The sequence below is a fragment of the Helianthus annuus genome, chromosome 13 (genome assembly GCF_002127325.2).
Source record: "Helianthus annuus cultivar XRQ/B chromosome 13, HanXRQr2.0-SUNRISE, whole genome shotgun sequence".
Classification (NCBI taxonomy): domain Eukaryota; kingdom Viridiplantae; phylum Streptophyta; class Magnoliopsida; order Asterales; family Asteraceae; genus Helianthus; species Helianthus annuus.
Genome location: NC_035445.2, coordinates 119,295,001 through 119,313,449, shown reverse-complemented (window position 1 = coordinate 119,313,449; position 18,449 = coordinate 119,295,001). Strand labels below are relative to the sequence as shown.

General features: G+C 33.3%; 1 protein-coding gene across 1 annotated transcript; it reads left to right on the top strand.

Annotated features, from left to right (window-relative positions):
* The first annotated feature begins 1,416 nt into the window (after nt 1-1,416).
* LOC110901603 (flavin oxidoreductase hxnT) lies at nt 1,417-14,360 on the top strand. The gene is made up of 7 exons (XM_022148413.2): nt 1,417-1,471; nt 2,767-2,934; nt 3,016-3,335; nt 3,623-3,724; nt 3,823-3,981; nt 14,099-14,188; nt 14,250-14,360. Exons 1-7 carry the CDS (start codon nt 1,417-1,419, stop codon nt 14,358-14,360), a joined length of 1,005 nt encoding a protein of 334 aa, XP_022004105.2.
* The last annotated feature ends 4,089 nt before the right edge of the window (nt 14,361-18,449 follow it).

Genomic DNA, 18,449 nt, shown 5'->3' with positions numbered 1-18,449 from the left:
TGGTATATAAAATTACATATATTCAACCCGTACAATATGGTTCTTATAGATATAACTTTTTATTATTTAATATATAAAATTGCATCTATTCAACCCGTGCAATAAAAAATGTTTTTAAATATATATTATTTTATTATTTAGTATATAAAATTTATTTATTTAACTCGTGTAACACGGGGTTATAACCTAGTTGTTATTTATATTAAATATAAATTTGAAAATCTAACATCTAATTTCTTTTTTTCTTTGGGGTTTATATTTACTCAACATGTGTAATAAATGAGGTTTATAAAAATATATTGTTTTTTTATTTAGTATATATAAAACTACATTTATTAAACCCGTGTAATACACGAGGTTCTAACCTAGTAATTAAATATGATTAACTTCCATTTTAGTGACAAAAAGTTTTAATGATCAAATATAATATAGATCGGGCACAAGTGATCTGATAAATGATAAATTGATGATGCATTGTGTGTTCTTGCCCAATTTTACTCGTCTTAACAAAAAAACGTGAAATGGATAAATCTTATTGGAAAAAAACATATACAAATTAGTATATACAAATCTAAATATTGATTTCTGAACTACTCACCTTGATAATTGATTTCGGAATACCGAATATATGTGGCAATAGGTTATGCGATATTATTTTTGTATAAAAGATTTATATTAATTTAATTAATATTTTATAATTTAAATTAAATAATTATTATCTATAATTAAGGATGGTCTAGAATAATGACAAGTGTACTCAAATTGGTTTCTTTTATTATTATGTATAGATTTTTACCCAGCATCAATCCTCAACCAGTTAATCATCTCCATATTTGCATCTCCACACCATCTCCCATTTCTTTTCTCTTGGTTCCTAATACTAGTTTTATGCCTCCTTATGTTGGAGAATATGAAGAAAGAGGGATGAAGTTAGACGAAGACGGAGAAGGGGGAAATATATACAAACACCCAAAAGATCGTCAATCATCGAGTAAAGAAATTGAAATTCCAGGTTGGAGGATGACGAAGCGGTTGCTGGAATCTAAAAAAATCATCGACCACGAGGTATAATCATGCGGTTCTTGATCTTCAACTTTAAGAATGGTGGTGGATGATAGCGGTTGTTTCCGGGGAGAGGACGATGGTGTCGATAATAGGTGGTGTTTATTCGTTTTTTTTTTCGATTGCACACTCAGATATAAGCTCAGATTCTTGTTCTAGTGGAAGAACATGCGGATTTAGGATTTAAGTTCTTTATGGCAATCCTTTTTCTAAACAGAACATGAGTTCCATATTGCCATTTTGCTTATTAGACTAAGATGACCAAAGTGGCAGCAGATCTGTAGCGACTAGACAAAAGGTTTCCGGCCACACCCAGATCAAGTCCTCGACGGGAGTTTTTACTAGTGAGTGAAGATGGAGTCACGTGACAGTTTCCGAGTGAAAGCGGCGGTGGTTCATGAAAGCTCCGGTAAGAAGTGGTGGCGGAATCGAAATTGGGGAAAACCTTATTTCTTGGATTGTTGTTTGTTCTTTGAATAATTTTTAAAATATATTTAACGTTTATAATAAACTGGTGGTGGTGAGTGGTTGCAGGTGGTGATAGTAGGTTGTGGTGGTGGGTGATGGTGGAACTGGGATAGAGAGGAGGGAAATTAACAGTGGCAAATGAAGTAGGGTTTGAGTTATTTAATTTGAGGGAAAATGGAGAGAACAATAGAAAAGACAGATTTACCCTTATGTGACATGGAAATGATCATGTTTAACATGAAAAACTAACTAAGTTAGGTCTAAAGGATAAAACATGTAAGATTTGGAAACATAAAGTACAAATCTCATCAATTTTAAAGGTAAAGGACACTGCCTGCAATTTGGTATAAAGATAAAGGGCAAAACTTGTAATTCACTCATAATTTTATCATATTTTGCATTAGGCTTAATAACTGTTGCTTTCATAAACTATGTTTAGTTCCTGATGTTCTTTTAAAATCCGTTTCACCATTTTTTTAAAGATTCAGTTCTGGATGTCCAGATAACCCATTTGATCCTCACTTTTCCATCCTGTGTATAACTGGTGGTTTAAAAGATGGCGAAACAAAGGTAAAGTTAATGAAATTGGAAGCTTTTCTTGGAGTACTAAGGCCAACGGCCAATTCTGTTTGCCGAACACTAGACCTGGCAAACGGGTCGGGTCAGGTCATGGGTCAAAACGGGTTCGGGTCAAAACCGCCTAGATCAATTGCAAAGCCTGTGTCCCAGATCAAGACTTTTAACCGCGACTTTTTAGATGTCGCCGCTAATGCTTGAATTTCTTGTAGTGGGTGTGGGTGGTGGCGCCAGGGGGGGGGGGGGGGGCGCTATCGGAGGTGAGGTGAGGTGGCACGGTGGCACCCTCCATACCCCCCGGCCTAAACATTTCCTTTTTTTTGTGCAATCAATAACTATTTTGTTATTTTATCACCAAAGACAAAAAGAAATTAACAATATAATGTTTACGGGTAAGGTTCCCTAAATGGATGTATAGGTTTAAGATAATCGGACCGGGCATCGCCTAGTAACCTACCCGTTACATGCCAATGAAAGGATTTAAAACTTAATCTCATACCGTATGTGCCATACCCTAAGACATGTCTTATTACTAGTCCAGAATAATTCGTTCCCCTAATGAATCAAAACCTTACTAGAAGCAACATTGATGAGGGTTATTGTTTAAGAAAGTATAAAATGTTGCCTTAAAAGTTTAATAATCTTTTTTTAGCATAACAGGTTTTCAGCCAAATGGGCAAGCCCCAATATCTTCTACAGACAAAGGATTTACGAGTGGCGGTGGCATTGATGTAGCAACTTTTACACCTCCAAGGAAGCTAACAACACATGAGATTCCTCGAATTGTTGATGATTTCAGAGTTGCTGCAAGAAATGCTATTGAAGCTGGTAACAGTTGGTTCCTCATAAGTTCTTGATTAATGTCAAGAATCCCTTCACTATCTCATAAATCAATTAATGAAATTACAGGTTTTGATGGAGTTGAGATTCATGGGGCTCATGGCTATCTAATCGACCAATTTATGAAAGATGGAGTAAATGACAGAACAGATGAGTATGGTGGTTCTCTTGAGAACCGTTGCAGATTTGCTTTAGAAGTAGCTGATGTTGTTGTGAAGGAGATCGGAGCGGATAAAGTTGGTATACGATTATCGCCATTTGTAGACTGCATACAGTCGGGTGACTCAAATCCAGAAGAATTAGGTCTTTACATGGCTGAATCTTTGAATAAGTATAAGATTCTTTATTGCCATATGGTGGAGCCAAGGATGAAATATCTAGCCATCTTGGTGAAAAGGTTGATAGCCTTCATAGTCTCATACCTATGATCAAGAAGTGCCTAACTTTGATGAACATGCTAAGATGTTCCCAAGTATGATTAGCAGGAAAATTGATTCAAAATGAGTTGCGATATGAAGTTTCTCGCACTAGCTCAGTTATGATTATTAAAAGTATTACTCTGGTTGATGCTTTTCTTGATGCAGTCTGTCATGTTCATGTTAATTTATGTTTTTTTTTCTTGTTTGGAAATAGATATTTTGTTGGTTTTTAATCTATCTTCTTTTGGGATTTATAGGATAAAGGGATGGAGTTGTTTCCCTTAATCATCTCGCGTGCGAAAACGCTTCAAGTCATCACTTCTGGTGTTAATGACACGCCGAATGCTTCCCTACAGCTGGTGAGTATATATATGTTTTTAGTTTTTTTTGGAAGGTATGCTTCAGCGTTTTGGTTTTGACATCCAACTTAAGTCTTTGACTTATTTGTTATGAACAGATGTATGCTGAACTGCAAATGCTGTCCCCACTTGTGCCGACTAGAGAAATTTATTTCCTTCGTTATTGTGCGCGAAATTCAGCCGATGGAAGTTGGGCAATCGTTGATTTCCCGCTAGACAGCTTTCACGAGACATTCCAGCCATCACTTATAGAACAGGTTTCGGGTCGGGTCGGGTCCTTTTTTTAACAATATTCTAGTTTATATAGCTTATTAGGTTTCTCATTCAACAATATTCTAATGCACTAGAGGTCCATGATTACTTGATTAACATCAAAACCATTTCAACGTGACTGCTGATGTCAAACAAAACACAAATTTTCTTAATGAACCCTAGACTTCATTCAACAACAACACTCCCCCCAAACTTTTGAGAAACCACAAATTTAATCTCTAGTCAACAAAAACCTTTTTACTCATACTGAAATCTACAATCAAACAAAACAAAACACCATACTGAAACTAAAACATCATCGCTCACGGTCACGTATTTCACATTTAACCAAAACGAAACAAAACACCATACTGAAATCAACAGTCAAACAAAAAACCTTAAACTAAAACACCATACTTATATTTGACTTAAAAACAGTCAAACATCATGAAATCAACAACAAATCTACTCAAATTACTAACATAACAACTGAAATTACAAAGCAATTTGGAATATTCGTACCGTTTTCGAAGTGGCGTCAGAGAATCAGGCGAGATGGAGGTGCTCCGGCAGAGTGAAGGCGGTGCGGCGGTGCGGCAGTGCTCCGACAGACTCAAGGTTGTGCTCCGGCGGTGTGTGCAGATTTCATCTTGGAGGGAAAGAGGGAAAATGTCGCTAAAACAGGTTGGGAGCCTTTTTACACATGTTTTATTCAAGGATAAACCCTAGCCCTTCGATTAGTTAAGCAAACAACGGCCCAGATCACGATCAATTGCAAATCCTTTGCCCCGGATCAAAACTTTTAGCGGCGACCTTTTAGATGTCGCCGCTAAAAGTGGTAGTTTCTTGTAGTGATAAACAATGTTTTTAACTAAACTTGGCAAGTGATTTCAACAAATATAAAAATAATGTGCGGAATTAGAAATCAAACTTTCAAGAAACTGATGTAAGATTAAATATATTATGTTTAATCTATAGTCATCTTAATCATTTACATTATAGAGATCAAAATATATTAGAACCTATTATTTAATTAGTTGGTAATTGTTGATGGACCAATTTACCCTTAGTAACTAATTAGGTTTCCTCCTGGGTGCTTATATAAGGAGAGTTATGTGGAGGTTTAGGGGTTACTCAGTTTCACAATTCACACCCCATAAGTCATAACATCAATAAGGTTTTCGGCCTCCTCTCCATAACCGATACCCTTTTCGGTTCTCTAAGTCCCCATCATCAGTCAGCACCCTAAGGAGGAACCAGATCAAGATGACAAGCATGTCGAACTCCATTACTGGATTCTCCTCTGCACCATCTGCTGTGACAGGTATGATTTATATTGTTTTCCTTCATGCACAAACAGAACTGAACCAACATGTGGTATCAGAGCATATGTTGATTAGTCAGTTCTGTTTTGTATCCATAATTCTGGGATTGAAACTTGGAAAACGGAATTTTGAAACTTTATGAAATTAACAGCCGTTTCGAGTCATGAACATCGACTCGAGATCTTAGTTTTCGTGAAAAATAATCATATGTTCATTCGATTTTAACTGGGTTCATGTTTTACAACCGAAATCTGTTTAGAAGTCTTAAAAAATTCAGGTTTCGGGTTCCAGAATTTTATTTTTTATGATTAGGGTTCATCATGTTCTTGAGAAAATTCGAAGTATTCTGTTATGTTTTGGAATGATTTAGGATTAATGGGTGTTTTTTCCATGTTTGATCTAATTTTATCTTTTAATTTTATTCGAAACTGTTATTAGATAAACAGTTATTTTTTTCGAAATATGTTGATAAAATTAGATCACTTTAAAACAGGAAATAATATCCCATAATCCCTTAGATTTCGAATTTTCGGTTATGATGTCACAATTAACAGCTGTTAGCGAGGTTGCTACTCGAGACCACGAGGTTGCTACTCGCAACCATGAGGTTGCTACTCGCAACCATAACGTCATCACTCGCAACCATGAGGTTGCTACTCGCAACCATAACGTCATTACTCGAGACCACGAGGTTGCTACTCGCAACCATGAGGTTGCTACTCGCAACCATGAGGTTGCTACTCGCAACCATAACGTCATTAGTCGAGACCGTAGTTGCGACTCGCAACCAAAACGTCATTAGTCGAGACCGTAGTTGCGACTCGCAACCATAACGTCATTAGTCGAGATCGTGGTTGCGACTCGCAATCTCATTATTTTAAGTTGTTTAAATGTGAACTAAAGAAAAAAAATTTGATTATCTCTTAAGACACGATAACCTATTGCTCTCTTCTGATAAGGCACTACGGAAGAAAAGTAGAGCATGATGATTAGGATAAATCGACCATGATGTCTCTTATGATAATCAAGAACTCTCTAACATAATTGCTATCACTAAAGTTATTCCAGATTAAGTTTTTCCTAAGACTAATCTATAATTGTGAAATAATCACAAGAACTCCTAAGACTAATCTATTTTAGTTCGATCCGCGCTAACGGGTGGTTTGCTATTAAATGATTGGTTTTTGTAATTATTTAGTTAATTAATGAGGATCAAATAATGTTTTACAAAACCAAAATGGCTTTACTTGAATGAGCTTCTGATGCATCATTTCTGGCCAAAGCTGACTTGATGCATCTACTTATCATCCAAGTATTACGAAAGCTATGTTGTGTGTGCATCATAAGCATGAATGTCTTTATTTCTGGCCAAAGCTGATCTAATTCATTCATAGATGGCATACTCAACAAGTGCATAACTAAAGTGTTTGTCTCAATTTCTGGCCAAAGCTGATTTGTTACAACCACTTTGCACATATGCTTAAATGATTACACTTCTGGCCAAAGCTGTTTTGTCTTCGTTTAAGTAGAACTTTAAGTAGTCTATTATTTTGATGTTAGTAATAGACATATCACAACCTCTTCACATAATGATCCTTATATTAATGATCTTCAATTAATTTTTGTGATCATTTTGTCTGCCTTATTCTTAGTACCCATATTTTTACTCACTATAATTTTCTTCTATAAATCTATATCTCATCCACTCTAATTTCTAAGCCTAAAATGTTTTGCTTTATTTAAAGTTTCTATAAGAATTAGCTCTTAAATTAAATCCTTGATTATCTCTTAAGACACGATAACCTTATTGCTCTCTTCTGATAAGGCACTACGGAAGAAAAGTAGAGCATGATGATTAGGATAAATCGACCATGATGTCTCTTATGATAATCAAGAACTCTCTAACATAATTGCTATCACTAAAGTTATTCCAGATTAAGTTTTTCCTAAGACTAATCTATAATTGTGAAATAATCACAAGAACTCCTAAGGTGCATGTCTTCATTTAACTAATTATAAATCATATGGTTAAGTGGGATATGTGAATATATTATAATGTACAATACCATGACCCATAAAGTTAAGGGCTTACGCATGGAAATAAGTACATTTTCCAGCACATTACATACTAAGTTTTCATTTGTACGATTTGATGCATTATAAATCAGCTATAACACTCAAAAGTACCAAAGTATAACGAGTGTGTTGATAAGCAACATATGTACATAGAAATAAATGTTTGAAACTGGAAAATAAGATGTTATTCACCTTACAACCACTAAGAACTTTACAAGAGGATTGTTCTAAAGTCTATAGACAAATTACAAGTGTTAATCCCAACGTTAAGGTTCTTCAAGGGAAAATCTCACTGCATAATTATGTCATTAGACTAGGCATAAGCAACGAGACTATCCATTATTCTAAAGAACAGTTGGATAAATTAATTAGATAGAAACTTACTAATGATATTTAAGTCTGATAATTTTAATATTCCAATTAACACATGATTAGTTGACTCTAGTTCCATACGTTTCCTTACCAGAACTCGACAAATAACTAACATGAGAGTTAGTGACAAAATTAAATGTTAAGACTATAAGAACCATAATGAACAGTCTTCCAACAACGCTTTACGATACCTTATATATTCTGGAGATTAATCAGAATACAGTATCATAATTAAGCAATGTTATGAAGGTTGTGAGGTTTGCATAGTCAACATAAAGTCACACTTATCTTAAACTCTCCTCTTATTTGTTCTAAATATCTGGATAGAAACATTACTAAGATGAAACTAGATGATACCTTATTTTTCACAACCTTTGTCATCATGCTAACGAAAATTTGACAAAAGGAAAATGAGACTTATAAATTTCATCAATTAGAACCAAAATTCATGAGAAATCATGACATGGTTAATGAGGATGATTATCCATCTAATCTCATTTTAAGTGATTTTTAAATCATGACGTTAAAGCCCTAAAATATGACTTGGCTTAGGGAATAAGTATGGGTCCATCATAAGTCATTCATTGACATTCGTGGAACTAATCCAAATGGAATATTCAGACATAATTCATTTATCATTTGAAAGACTATCAACTTGTATCTAAATTTTGTCACATATGGCCCACGGTCTTAGAAGAAATTTATTCATACATATACTTTATAAGATTTCTATTAAATATGTTCCTAAAGTTTCTTATGATATCTGGACATTAAAGAAATCAAATAAAGTCTAACGTATATGTGATAGGTTCCCGCGTCACGTAGCTCATTGAAACCTTCTCTTGTAGCATTCTAGAGATATTAAAGATCAGTGGGAGCATTAAGTGTCTTAATAATAACTTGCAATAGTTGCAAGAGATGTGGGATTGAAAATTTTAAATTTCCACCTCTTGTACAAGACATCGCTCCATCACGACACTGTTCAATCAAACCTTATCTCCTTAAATCTAATGCTACTCTTACAAAAGTTTCATTGTTGCTTAATTGTGGGCGCACTTAGATTTCTTACCTAAACTAACATAATCCTCAACAAGAGAAACTACAACGACAAATGTCATTAACTTGTTTCTCTATTAGATTTTGTTGGTCGTTACATATTGACCCTACGCATGCTGAGTTCCTAAAGATTTCTAAGGTTAGTGGGAGCAGTCAAAGTCCTTATTATGACTTGCAAGGAATACAAGAGGCAGGGGGAAGAGTGTCATTAAATTTCACTCCGAATTTAACTCCGATTACACCTCTTGTATATCATACTGCACCAACCCTTACAAACTTAGAATGAAAATGATAGCAACCTAACCAAGAGCTAATCCATAAAATTGAAACTTCTAATGAACCCAATAATCAACTCAGGAGGTCATCTATGTTTAAAAGCCTACTAACTTTGATGATTACATAACCTCCCTAATTTAAGTTGAAATGGATTTTGGAAATGTTTACTGATCCTATCTCTTTAAATTAAGCCATTAGTGTAAATCAATCATTTGAATGGAATAAAACAGTTTTCTAGTAAAACTGACTTTGTGTGTTCTTATAACGTTTGGGATTTGATTAAGTTACCTAAGAGTGTTCATGACTAAACCAAATCCTAATATAAGCGTTAAGATACTCAAAAGCATGATTGATTGTCGAAGGTTGTACTCAGGAAGAGATAAGTTATTAAAGACTCTTTATTGCATATCAAACAAAAGATTTCTTTGAGGATCATCACTTTTCTAGTAGCTTATAATAGTTTTAAGCTACATTAGATGAACATTAAAACGATTTTCCCTAATAAATGGTTGACACATTTACATGTTCATTAGATAACAACCTAAAGTTTCAAACTGAAGGTTAAAGAACACTTTATTTGTAAGCCAATAATATCCATGTATGGGTTAATGCAAACATCATAATGTGATGAAAAGCTAACGTAATTATTTTCATCAAGAATCAAGTGGATTAATGTACCTACCTCAAGATGAGTGGGAGCAACTAAAATAAACTTGTCTATATAGATGACATTCTTTGACAAGCATATGTTACATAAGTCAAAGCATTGTTAACACAAACTTTGATATAATAAAACTCAGAGATATCTCTTACGTGATTGATATCATAACATACTGAGATAGACCCAATGGGATATTAGTTTCGTTCCATAAGTTTAACATTAAATGGGTCCTTACATATGTAACAATCAATATTGCTCTCCTTTAGAGGATAATAGGATAAATGAGATTATTTATTTACACTTCATTAATTAGAAGCCTTATGTAAGTTTAAGTCTATACTCGTTTAGATATTACTCATATTGCAACACACTAGATATGTCTAGATTAATGTGTAGCATTTAATGGAGTATTATAATATCTTTAAAAGAAACGAGAGACTACAATTTAAAGAAGAAGTGAGAATTAAAACCGGTTTATTACTCTAACTTTGAGATATTCAAAGATTATAAAATGCAGTTTCGGGTATATCTTTATGTCAGCAGACAAAACCTATTTCATGGAGGAGTCATAATGCACTGATATTAACAACCTAAGTTATAACGACATAACATGGTCACTAAATGTTGTTGGAAATTTAATCAGTGGACTCATAAGTTTATTAACTCCATATAATGTTTTGAAGAATTAGTGTGATAAAGTCAGCTACCATAACTCCTTGAACAGTAACAGTTCAAGAGGTGCTGCATTAAGTTTCGATACGCAATTAATTATTCGTTTATGAACGAATTGAGGAAACTAAGTTTTGTATCGAATACATTCATGATATGCTTAAGGATCCTATAACTGAAGGGCTATTACCCATAAGTCTTATTAAGAGAGCTCATAGACGGGTATTAATTAATAGTCGTGCGCAATTGCATATCGTACTATGAATGACTAAGTATTAGTTAATTTTCCTCAAGTTTGATTTTGTATGTCTGTTAGAATATGTTCAACCGGTATAATGGCATATAGACAAATAAAAGTTACAAATCAAACAAAGGGCTTACGCGTATTTTGATCATGATGATTAGGTTTTAAATTAAGGCTATAGTATGATTAATGGGGGTCCTGAGTCTCATAATGATTCAACGGCTGTATTTTTCTGCTATAGTACTTGTTTAAGGCTAAAATGAGTGTTAACTCCTGATCAGGCTTATCTAATACTCATAGTAAATGATTACTCGGCTAAGTGGGAGAATGTAAGATTAAATATATTATGTTTAATCTATAGCCATCTTAATCATTTACATTATAGAGATCAAAATATATTAGAACCTATTATTTAATTAGTTGGTAATTGTTGATGGACCAATTTACCCTTAGTAACTAATTAGGTTTCCTCCTGGGTGCTTATATAAGGAGAGTTATGTGGAGGTTTAGGGGTTACTCAGTTTCACAATTCACACCCCATAAGTCATAACATCAATAAGGTTTTCGGCCTCCTCTCCATAACCGATACCCTTTTCGGTTCTCTAAGTCCCCATCATCAGTCAGCACCCTATGGAGGAACCAGATCAAGATGACAAGCATGTCGAACTCCATTACTGGATTCTCCTCTGCACCATCTGCTGTGACAGGTATGATTTATATTGTTTTCCTTCATGCACAAACAGAACTGAACCAACAACTGAGATACAAAATTTTTCAAGTTTATATCACTTTTAAAAGATTACAAGATAATTGCATAGTTATTGACTATTACAAATAAATACTTAAAGAATTATGTGATGAAGGGCAGTTGAGATTTGTAGGATGTAGGAAATGCTAGGCTTAACTCACTTGTTCCTTCGGTGTATTATTCTCTATTTATAGAGAATATTTGGTGTGAATAAACATTTTTTTATTCATACACTTGTATTGTGGCAATTAGCTTTTTAGCATATTCATTGAATCCTTTAAGTCCACTAGTCACTTAGGAGTTCGTGCAGAACCTTATCGTTTTATCAAGTTGCTTCATCAGAATTCTGATGAACTCCTTATCAAAAATCTGATGTCTTTGATCATCGGATTTCTGATGATCAGATCTTATCAGATTCTGATGATAAATATCAGAAACATCAGATTCTTCTGATCTAATCTTCTTCTTTTGTTGAAGATGTCTTTCTGATCCTCTTGATGATGATGATGTTTTCTTTCATCCATTTGTCATGTATCTTCTTTCATTGTGACCTTGTGTCTTTGTTATTACCAAATCTAATCAGAAGGATCCGATTTCTTCACTTTTTTCAACACTTACAAAAAGTTTCCTAACACTTTTTATTAAACCACTATACAAAGTTTAAATATGAATAAAATAAAAATATTTGTGATTTTATTCAAATGCAATCTATCTATCTATATCTATACTTACTATATTATAATGCATGAGGGATGAGTATTTTAAGATACCCAAAAAATAAGAACTTTCCCCCCTTTATTTATAGAAAGACCCCTAAAATGAAGGTAGTTTGGTATTTTAAACACTATTTATTTTTTAGCCCCTAAATTTATTACACTTAAATCTCTAAGGTTTTAACAAAATTATAGATAATTAGTTACAATTCTCCTCTGCACAACAAACTTATAATTTTTGACGTATTCTTGACATATCTTATAAACTATACTGGTTAAAAAATCCAAAGATCGCATGACGACATACACATTTTTGTTAACGTTTCGGTAGTTGTCTTGTTCAATATCGACGCATGGATTAAAAGGTACAAGTCGATAATGCTTTAATGTACAAATAATTAATACTTGTGATTTAGGGGCTGTTTGTTTTTGCTTAAAACATCTGCAAGGAGCCTATGTCTTCAGGAGGGCAGACACAAGACGTTGAAGACTGTTTGTTTTTTTTTTTTTAAAGAAGATCTGAAAAATGCTTTTATTAGTTTAAAAAAAGTCATTATCTAACATCTTCACAAACAATCAGATCTTCAAAACCTAACACATATCTTCCTCCTCTCTCTCTCTCCCTCTCTAAAACCCAGCACCACCTCCACCTCCACCTCCACCTTCAACCCACCTCCACCGTCACCTTCAACCCACCACCACATCCACAATTACACCGCCATCACCACCTCCACCTCCACCTCTTTCTCTCCGGCTTCTCTCTCTTTCGTCGTCACGCCACCACCAGACGGTGGTGGTGGTGGTGGTGGTCGGCCGATTACACAGATCGAAGGAAGGGGGTTTGAGATGTTGGAGGTGTCTCGCCGCCGCCACTGTTATACGCCGTAAACCATAGAGTCAGGGGGTGTGTATCGGCGGTGAAGGGGAGTGGGTGTGGCCGTCGGCTCGCCGGTGGGAAACCAGGTCATCGGTCAGAGCATCGAGAGGGAGAGGGGTAGAGAAATGAGAGGGTGTTTTGGCTTTGTGGTTAAATATATTTGAGGAAGATGATGTTCATATTTGATATGGGCTTTGTGTGTGTATCTACAATAGGTTTCAAGAGAGAGGGAGAGCAGTATGTGTGTGGATATGAGTGGATATTGAAGTTGTTATCTTTTTTCTGGACATATTTGTTTTTTTTTTTCGACGGATTTGAGTGGTGGTGCTGGTGGTTTGGGCAGTGTAGTGGTGGTGGAGGTGGAGGTGGTGGTTGTATTATGGTTTTTTTATGTTATACAGACGATATCCAGTTTATAAAACAAACAGTATTATATTTTCAGCTTGCAGACCTTCAGACCACATCTTCCGTTGCAGACATAAAATCAGCTGAAATCAGACTGCAGACAGTTTTTGTCTGCAAAAACAAACAACACCTTAATGTGCATAATCTGCAAAGATGAGCTCCATCTATGCAAACAAAAAGAACTAAAAGTACCATAACATAAAATGAAGATATTATGTGTCATATTTTATGTTATTAAAACTGCCTAATATCTATACTTCGATATATCTTATAAAAACTTAAAACTAACCACAAAAAAACTTCCTAAATAAAGGGGTGGCAAATCTAAAATTAACCCTAATGCACTTCTATAGTTACTACTATAAATACATAGCAGGACACCCCTATATCTATTGCTAAACAAAGTTAAAAATGGATTCAATTCTAAATTCAATTGTTGCGAAAAACCAAGCATACAAGATTAAAAATTCTAAGGTCAGTCTCGCAGCAGTGAATAATTGTTTTCTTTTATTTACTTTTATATGAATGTTAACTTATTTGATTTTTCAGATTCAGTTGCATGATGAACATGCCAATTTAAACAACCCATTTGTCGAACAAGCTTTTAAGGTATTGATTTTGCTGGTTTTTAAGTATTATTTTTGCGTATATCTTTCATATTAACATGTTCGTTATGTTATTATATGTTGTTTTATTGCAGGATGATGGTGATAAAAGTATTGATAGTATTTCTTATGGTGCATTATTTAATCCATACAAGTCTAATCTTCAACGTGAATTTAGTGAAGAGGTAATTTTAACGTCTATTTAATTTTTTTTAACTTTTGTATTCAATTTTTGTCCTTTTTAAGGATCAGAAGTTTGAGACTCAAAGGAAGAGATCCAAGATACTCTCTGAATGGAAATGGAGTAAGGTTATTAATTTAGATGATTCTGAGGACAAGGACAAAGAAGAGGACTAGAAGATACTGCCGATTCAAGCACAAACCAAAAAACCCGATTAAAAGTACCTGGAGTGTCAATTCAGAAGCAGAACATATTTCATGTAGTCTAATATGAAATCTATCAAGTGTTTATATATTTTTTTTCATTTTCAGTTGTTATGTTTGACCTAGACGTATGAATAAGTTTATTTTATATTTGAACATTATTTTTGGTGTTAATATAATGCAGTTATTGACCATATAAATAAAGTTCAAAATAAAGTTAGTATCCTAAATTTACGAGTCAACTGAACTTTTATAAGTTAATATCCTAAAGTTTCAATAAAAAATATTGCAGTTAGATATAGTCAAGCTGATATTGCAGTTATTAACTGGATATTAATCTAATAATTTGTATTTCTTAATTAAAAAGTAATAAACTTTAAAGCTAAACTAAAAAACTGAACTCACTATGATATAAAGTTAATAAAGATATAAACTTTTGACACTCTGTTTTTTATAAATCCGTTTTTAAAATTTTATAAAAATATAATTTTATATATATATATATATATAAAAGAAATTTACCAATTAAAGTTAAAGGTGTATAATGTACTTACGAGTCAACTATTATTTTTTATTTTTATAAAAAAAATTTAACTTAAAGTTTATTGGATGAGTACCATGTGGATATTTAAAAAAAATTATGAACTTTAAAGAAAAAAATTATAAACTTTATCATTTAACCAACAAAATAAACTTACTTTACAACTATAACAACTTATCTTTTATTTTTTGTCATTTAGTTATTATTTTTTATTAAAAACGAAACTTTACATGTGTAAAGCAGTTTTTTTTACTTTATTTATAAACAAAACATTTTGTTTTTATAAAAAAAAATTTTATAAAATTTTTTATAACAGTTGATATAAATAAAATACTCCACAAATCTACAATCTTTACTAGATAAATACTAAATTGTGTTGCAAATTTTTAGAAATTATAAGCTCAACAATATTGTTATAAATTCTTAACATCCTATTTTTTTTATAAAAACAGTAATTGAATTTTATAAAAATATAATTGTTTTATATCTGTAAAAAAACAAAATTTAACAATTTAAGTTAAAGCTCTAAAACGTACTTATTAGTCAAATACTATTTTTTATTTTTATAAAAACAAAAATTTTAAACTTAAATTTTATTAGATGAGTACTATGTGGATATTTAGAAAAAGTTATGAACTTTAAAGAATAAAGTTGTACTTTATAATTTAACCAATAAAATAAACATACTTTACAGTTATAACAACTTATCTTTTATTTTTTGTCTTTTGATTATTAATTTTTATAAAAAAACAAAACTTTTACATATGTGTAACACCTATGACATATATCCACCATGAGTAGGGTTCCTACAGAAAGTGTGTTTTTCCTAGAAAGTCTAGGAAGCGATCTTGTCTATCTGATTGGTGTGTTTAAGGGTTGCGATTAAATCAATGGCAATCTTGTAATAATTAACTATATTTAATAGATTGTTTTAAATGAGTAGGGGCAATTTCATCCTTATGTGTGTTTTAAACCAATCAAAAATAACCTTCAGAGATATCACATCTCCTTAATACACGCCAATTTCCCTCTCTCTCTCTCTTTCTTTCTCTAAACCCAAATTCGGAAACCCCTAAAATCATACCAAAAATACCTAAAATCATGGATGAAGATAAGAGATTTTCCTTGTTCCATATACGTAAGATCAAGCTTTCATTGTACTGCGTGTTTTACAAAGCGAATACGGGTGATTCTTGTTTGTAATTGACGGTATTTTGCTGGTTGCAGGGAAGAGATTCAAAAAGCAGGAAACTTTGGAAAGGATAGATAGCAGCGGAACAGTTACCGGAAGCCGATCGAAAGCTGGGGCGAAATCTGCTGATGTAAAACACATTTGTATGAATCTGCTTGCTGTTAAAACACAGCTGCATGAATCTGAATTACTGTTAAAACACAGTTGTATGAATCTGAATGATAAAACACATTTGTATGAATCTGCTTGCTGTTAAAACACAGCTGCATGAATCTGAATGATAAAACACATTTGTATGAATCTGCTTGCTGTTAAAACACGGTTGTATGAATCTGAATGCTAAAACACAACTTTATGAATCTGTTTGCTGTTAAAACACATTGGTATGAATCTGCTTGCTGTTAAAACACAACTGTATGAATCTGCTTGCTGTTAAAACACAACTGTATGAATCCGAATAATAAAACACAGCTGTATGAATCTGATTGTTGTTAAAACACATCACCAAGAACAAACTGTTAAAACACAATACCAAGAACATGCTGATAGATTCCAGCAATAAAACGAATGAATGATTGATATTACGTGAGATCAGAAATCGAAAACAAAAAATTCAGAAATTTATGTATAGTTAGTTATTGAAGATAATTTCCTAAAATAAAAATAGATTGTGAAAGTACATAAATGCCCTTTTAGATAAAATCCTTCAATGCCACATGTCGCGTTCTTATTGCTTCCTAGACTTTCTAGGAAAAACACACTTTCCACCCAACTCCTACTCTATCCACCATAATAGTGTTATCATAAATATTATACGAATAAAAAATCTACCAGAAACGAGTGCCGCAATGCAAAGTGTCGCCCCCGCTGCATCACGTGGGCACCCTACTAGTTATGTTATAATGCATGAGGGAAGAACATTTTAAGATACCCACAAGTTAAGAACTTTTATATTTTAATATATAAGGTACACCCTAGAATGAGGGTGGATTAGTCTTTCAAACACTAGTTACACTTTAATCTCTCATCTTAATTACACTTTATTTCCCTCATTATATGGATAATTAATTAGTAGTTACATTTTATCCCTCATATAAAAATACAAACTACCACACGTTTTTTAAACGATTATAACTTTTATGTACGTTACTATATTTTTACAACAAATACACCATAAAAACAAGCATTTATTCTTTTTAATTTGACTTTAGTATTTGATATAATTGTTTTATATAAAAAAATGATATGTTATGTGATTAACAATCTCTAAGAGTGAGCAAAAACTGAATTATTAACCAAAACCAAACCAAAACAGATAAAATCGAAACAAAAGAAACCAAACCGAAATCAACAAAAAACTGAATTAACTGAAACCGATTAACAGAAAACCGAATTAACCCAAAATCGGTTAACGATTTTTTTGTACCCTCGTTTAACCAGAATTAACCGAACCTTTCATATTTTCATACACTTTTAGCTTTTATAAATCCAGTTCATGTATTTCATATTTTATACCTCCATTTCATGTATTTATTACTCAACTTCAGGTATTTATACATCCATTCCATGTAATTTTAAGCAAAACTTTTAGCCTAAGTGTTGTTTTGGCTATTAACTGAAATTAAAAGAACCGAACAAAAAACTGTCAATCTAACCAAATAAACGAACTAATTAATCAAAATCAATTGGTTAAAAAAATAGACCAATCAATGCATGCGGTCGAGGATTGCAACAACCCGCATTTTCGTGCGTTGTTACTATCGATACACTCGTTACGCCTAGCACCAGAGATTCGGATCATAATGTAACTATATCAGATATGTCGCTAAATCGAAATATAATCGAATAATTACGCATATTCTATCGCTATTACAAGCCTATTTTTCATAAATTATAACACTCACGATGATGTTGAGTGAGGGCTTAATCTACCCTCCTCGATAACCGTGAGGTGTCAAAAACGTAAACAAACAACGCTAACAAAGACTATCGGGTGAGTACCATGTCTCCAGCCATCATGACGATGACGGCAACACGAGCAAGTAGTGCCCCGATAATCATTGTGGCACATCACATCGAAGAACACACTCGAAGGCACGCGTAACTCGATCGTCGCACCGAATATTGGTTATATAGATACGTATATACGGCCCTTTTGTGTGTAATTATGATAAATAATTAAATAATACTATAAATATACGAAAATATGGCCCAAACAGTCGAAATCGCGCCAAAAACGAGGACTAAAGGCCTCCGTACGGACGGGCCAGCCAAACGGCTGGGCCAGTTCGACTGGCCAGCCGATCTGCTGGGCCGCCCGATCGAACGG

Excerpts from the sequence above, each read along its gene's own strand:
- LOC110901603 (XM_022148413.2), top strand. The coding sequence starts at position 1,417 with ATGGAGTCACGTGACAGTTTCCGAGTGAAAGCGGCGGTGGTTCATGAA. Across the intron at positions 3,725-3,822 it reads CGAATGCTTCCCTACAGCTG|ATGTATGCTGAACTGCAAAT; the intron begins GTGAGTATATAT and ends TGTTATGAACAG. Across the intron at positions 3,982-14,098 it reads AGCCATCACTTATAGAACAG|GATGATGGTGATAAAAGTAT; the intron begins GTTTCGGGTCGG and ends GTTTTATTGCAG.